The sequence below is a fragment of the Hermetia illucens genome, chromosome 2 (assembly GCF_905115235.1).
Source record: "Hermetia illucens chromosome 2, iHerIll2.2.curated.20191125, whole genome shotgun sequence".
Taxonomy (NCBI): domain Eukaryota; kingdom Metazoa; phylum Arthropoda; class Insecta; order Diptera; family Stratiomyidae; genus Hermetia; species Hermetia illucens.
Genome location: NC_051850.1, coordinates 106468681 through 106472567, shown reverse-complemented (window position 1 = coordinate 106472567; position 3887 = coordinate 106468681). Strand labels below are relative to the sequence as shown.

Below are 3887 nucleotides of genomic sequence, written 5' to 3'. Positions count from 1 at the left end.
CGTGCAAGCACGCAGACATTTCCTTTTAAAGATCCTTATTTTCTCCATTTGGCTAGCACTCAAATTAAACCAGATAGCACACCCGTAGGTGAACATCGGTCTAACCAAAGTAAGATAGCAAATAATTTTAACCTTCTGGCTAAAATGTGGAGCATAAAAGAGTCTTAGAAGAGACATGCCTTGCGAGCGCTTTCTAGCGCGACTTTAACGTATTCGTTAAATTGGAGACGTCCGTCAAGACGTACACCCTGGTATCTAACGCACTTCTTATGAGGAATGCGCTCAGAACTATCCTCATTCGCGACAATGTGGAAATTTCTCCAATCCCTTTTCCTATTGGCGTACGCCAAGCAATTTCGAAACAGAAGAAAGCTCTTAGGGCTGGAAACAACTCAATTATTCTTACATAAGAAATACGCAAAGCCTTTCATCACTGAAACCTCCAGCTTTCGGCTTCCCGATCTGGTTTTTTTTTGTAATTTTGGTAATTCCAGGCTTAAAATCAGATGGTTTTATATGAAATGAACTTTAATTTACTTCATAACTAATAGAAAGGTAGATAATGCCAACCTAATGATTAAAGATTAATTTCTAATTAATTCTAGTAACATCCTTGCATTCAATTGCAATTGAAATTCGTTTCTATTCTACCTCAGTTTCACAGCCTTCTTGATATCAAAGTGTCTATGATTGTCAGTTTAGCGGCAAATGGGTACCTGCCACTGCCTCACTGATTTCGAGGTATGTTCCTAATTTGGACGAAACGCTTGCTTCTCACGACTATGCGCTGCTGCATTGCGAAGAAGAAAAGATACATATGTATGTACATAAGTATGGCAGAGAACGCCGCTAATTCCACCACTTTTTAAAACCTCGATGTGCCGCCTGCCAGCTCTTTTTTTAGAACCGTGTTTCCCCAGCGCTGCCTGAATCGCTATCTGATAGAGAAACGCCGTACCCGATTTCACACCCCCTCACAGCGCAGACCTCTCGCAGGCATGAGCTCATTTAGCCCCCTACGCGTGAGCGCGTCCAGGGCTGTGAAAAATAATGCCGCTACTCGCTGTGTCTGAATCATCTCCGTCGACATAGAGCATTTTCGTTGGTTTCTAAAGTTAGCAATTCGCTATTGAGGCCATTGTTTGCATCCACGCGACTATTGGCTCCTGCCCTCGTCATCACTGAGGGTTCCTTTCGTCATCATCACTCATTTCCAATCATTGAGGAACTATAAAGTATTGAATTCATTGCATAATTCCTTCTACGAAGAATCTCCACATAGTTCCCATCCAAACCCACAAAAGAAGACACCAGACATCCAGATCGTTCACCAATTCCGTATGTGATTAGTGCGGGGAAAAACATCGCGAGATTCCATGATTCCATGTGTACACAGCGAGCACAAGATACAGCGCAGCCGAGCGGAGCGGCTTGCAGGGGGCGGAATACCTAAAGCTGCCAGCGAACGACTTCAATTCCACTCTACCCATTCGGAGTACTCATGTGTGAAGGCAGCAACTAGGGACGTATTTTTATCGAACGTGCATGTACGACTCGCTTGGGTGAGCGGTAAGGCCCAAAGACATCTCGAAAGGTCGCTTCGACAAAGCCTCGCTAGCTAAGACGCTTCGTGGAAGCGGACGCTGGGTGGCTTCCATGTAGTGCGGTCGCTATACATAGACTATGTGCCTGGGGCAGAGAGGCCCGGTGAGGCATTGCGGCTCGCTGCGGTATCGATTTATACCTGCTTCCACTAGACAGCCCTCGTTTTAAGGACTCAGTCTATTGCACGAGTTGCCAGGGAACATACGAATTAGTGGCGTTGCTGTGGTTGCTCGATCCACGTTTACATACATACATTACAATCGCTTAGAGGCGCACACTGTCGGCAAACCGGTCTAGCAGTTTGCAAGAGGGCGTAGCTGGCGTGCTGATATTTTTAGTCTGTGCACAAGTTACCTCAACGCTTACCGTATCTGCGTACAGAGCACATATTCAATATGGACGAATTGAGCAGCGTCGTGCACATGTTCGAGAGCGGAAAAAACCATTGACGTAAGATATTTTGAAGTACTTAGGGTTTACCTGAATCGAGGCTCTCACTGTAAAATTTGCTTATTCACAGAGCTCTGGGAAAGTCATACGGAACCGGTTGAACCTGGCGCAAAGGATCGATGTGCTCAAGCAATTTGAGCGAACGCCAGACATCGGGCATCTGGCGCGCAAATACCAATGCGGTCGAAGGCAAATTAAGAACATTTTGCGCAAACGTAAAAAGTATCTTGCGATGTGGTCGCGAAACTTAACTGAGAAACCCAACTATCAATCATCCTGCCTAAATGCGGTCGGCATCATCTTGAATGAATGGGTCAAGCGAGCTCGATGCTACAAACTCAAAATCAATGACGACATCCTCCGGAAATTTGGCCAGGAAATCGCTGAGAACATAAAATTTGTGGACTTCAAGCCGACTAATGCGTGGCTTCAGCAGTTCAAGCAGAAGTACAAGCTCCCCGACGTGCAGCTCACCATCAAACAAGGCACAGACAACGCTGCTGGGAATAAGGAGCCCTTGAGCATTAGCTCTATTATTGAGGACTTGCGGCGGAAACATGGAAATCTCATGATTGTTCCGCTGTGGGAACTTAAGGACGACGTCGAAAATGGAGACTCCAGGCCGACAAAGCGAGCTGGCAACGCATCAACGAAGAGTTCCGCTTTACCGAGCCCCGACTCTGCAATGCAACTGGAAAACGAAGAATTGAATATCCTTTCGGATGATTCTTACGATGAGGATGTCAAAATGGAAGTTGCCAGAGAGATTGAAAGCTACAAAGAAGCGTTGAACCAACTTGGACCGCTGGAGCAATTCGCTCTAATGAGAGAAAATATTCGAGCCGTTGGACTTATAAATCAACTAGAGAATCTATTCAGGGAAGAAATGGAAAAGACGGAATTGTCCTAAGTCATATCTATTAGTTGTTACGTTCTATGTTTATAAGGTAAACTAAGTGTTTTGTGAATATATTTCCCGTAGACATAATAAATTGATATTTTGAAATAGCCCACTTCATTCTAATAGATATGTCAGCTTTGTTAGCCTTGGAGCTGGGGTTAAAGAAGTTACTCCCTGCTTGCTGTAGAAGGTTGCTATTATTATTCTGTTAAGGGAAAGTCGCACCGCGTCCTTGAAGAACTATTGTGCCCCTTTTACTGGTTATAGTGTACCTATTGATCATAGTATCTCAAGCAGGCTTGTAACCGTTAGGAACTTTAGTATGTTCCCCACTTCCAGATGTTTCAACTTTGCATCTGGTATTAAGTGTTCTCCCAGATATCTCGACCTACTTTGCACATGTGCCGGACACTGTCGCAGGACGTGTATAGAGATTTCGTTCTCCTCCTCACAGGCAGTGTCTGTAGATATCCCTAGCTTCCCTAGGTGATAATTCAGTCGACAATGACCAGTGAGAGTTCCCACTATATCTTTTTGCTGAGGTTTAAGCAATCCTTTGTGCGCATGGGTTCGTATCCCCCAATAAGCACCTTGGACTGCTCCATCCCTGGTAGGCCCGCCCAGTATAGTCCCCTCAACCGTTCCTCTTCATTTCTTAGATTCATAGTCAATCTTGCGTTTCCGATTCCACAGAAGGGTTCTGGCCCGTGTAAAGGTATCCCTGCTCCCTTCTTAGCTAGTTCGTCGGCTGCCTCGTTGCCTTCCAACCCAGCATGGCCTGGAACCCAAAGTATCCAGACCTTGTTGGACGAGTCGAGTGTATTCAGTCTCTCAAGGCATTCCCATACCAGTTTAGAGTTCACCTGGTTGGACCTAAGTGCCTTGATCGCTGCTTGGCTATCGGTGAGAATAGCTATGTTCTGCCCCCTGT

At 45.5% G+C, this 3887-nt stretch overlaps 1 protein-coding gene across 1 annotated transcript; it reads left to right on the top strand.

The window, feature by feature from the left end:
- Positions 1-1527: 1527 nt before the first annotated feature.
- On the top strand, positions 1528-3063 carry LOC119648384. The gene is made up of 2 exons (XM_038050120.1): positions 1528-2055; positions 2126-3063. Exon 2 carries the CDS (start codon positions 2288-2290, stop codon positions 2963-2965), a length of 678 nt encoding a protein of 225 aa, XP_037906048.1. The 5' UTR covers positions 1528-2055; positions 2126-2287; the 3' UTR covers positions 2966-3063.
- Positions 3064-3887: the final 824 nt, after the last annotated feature.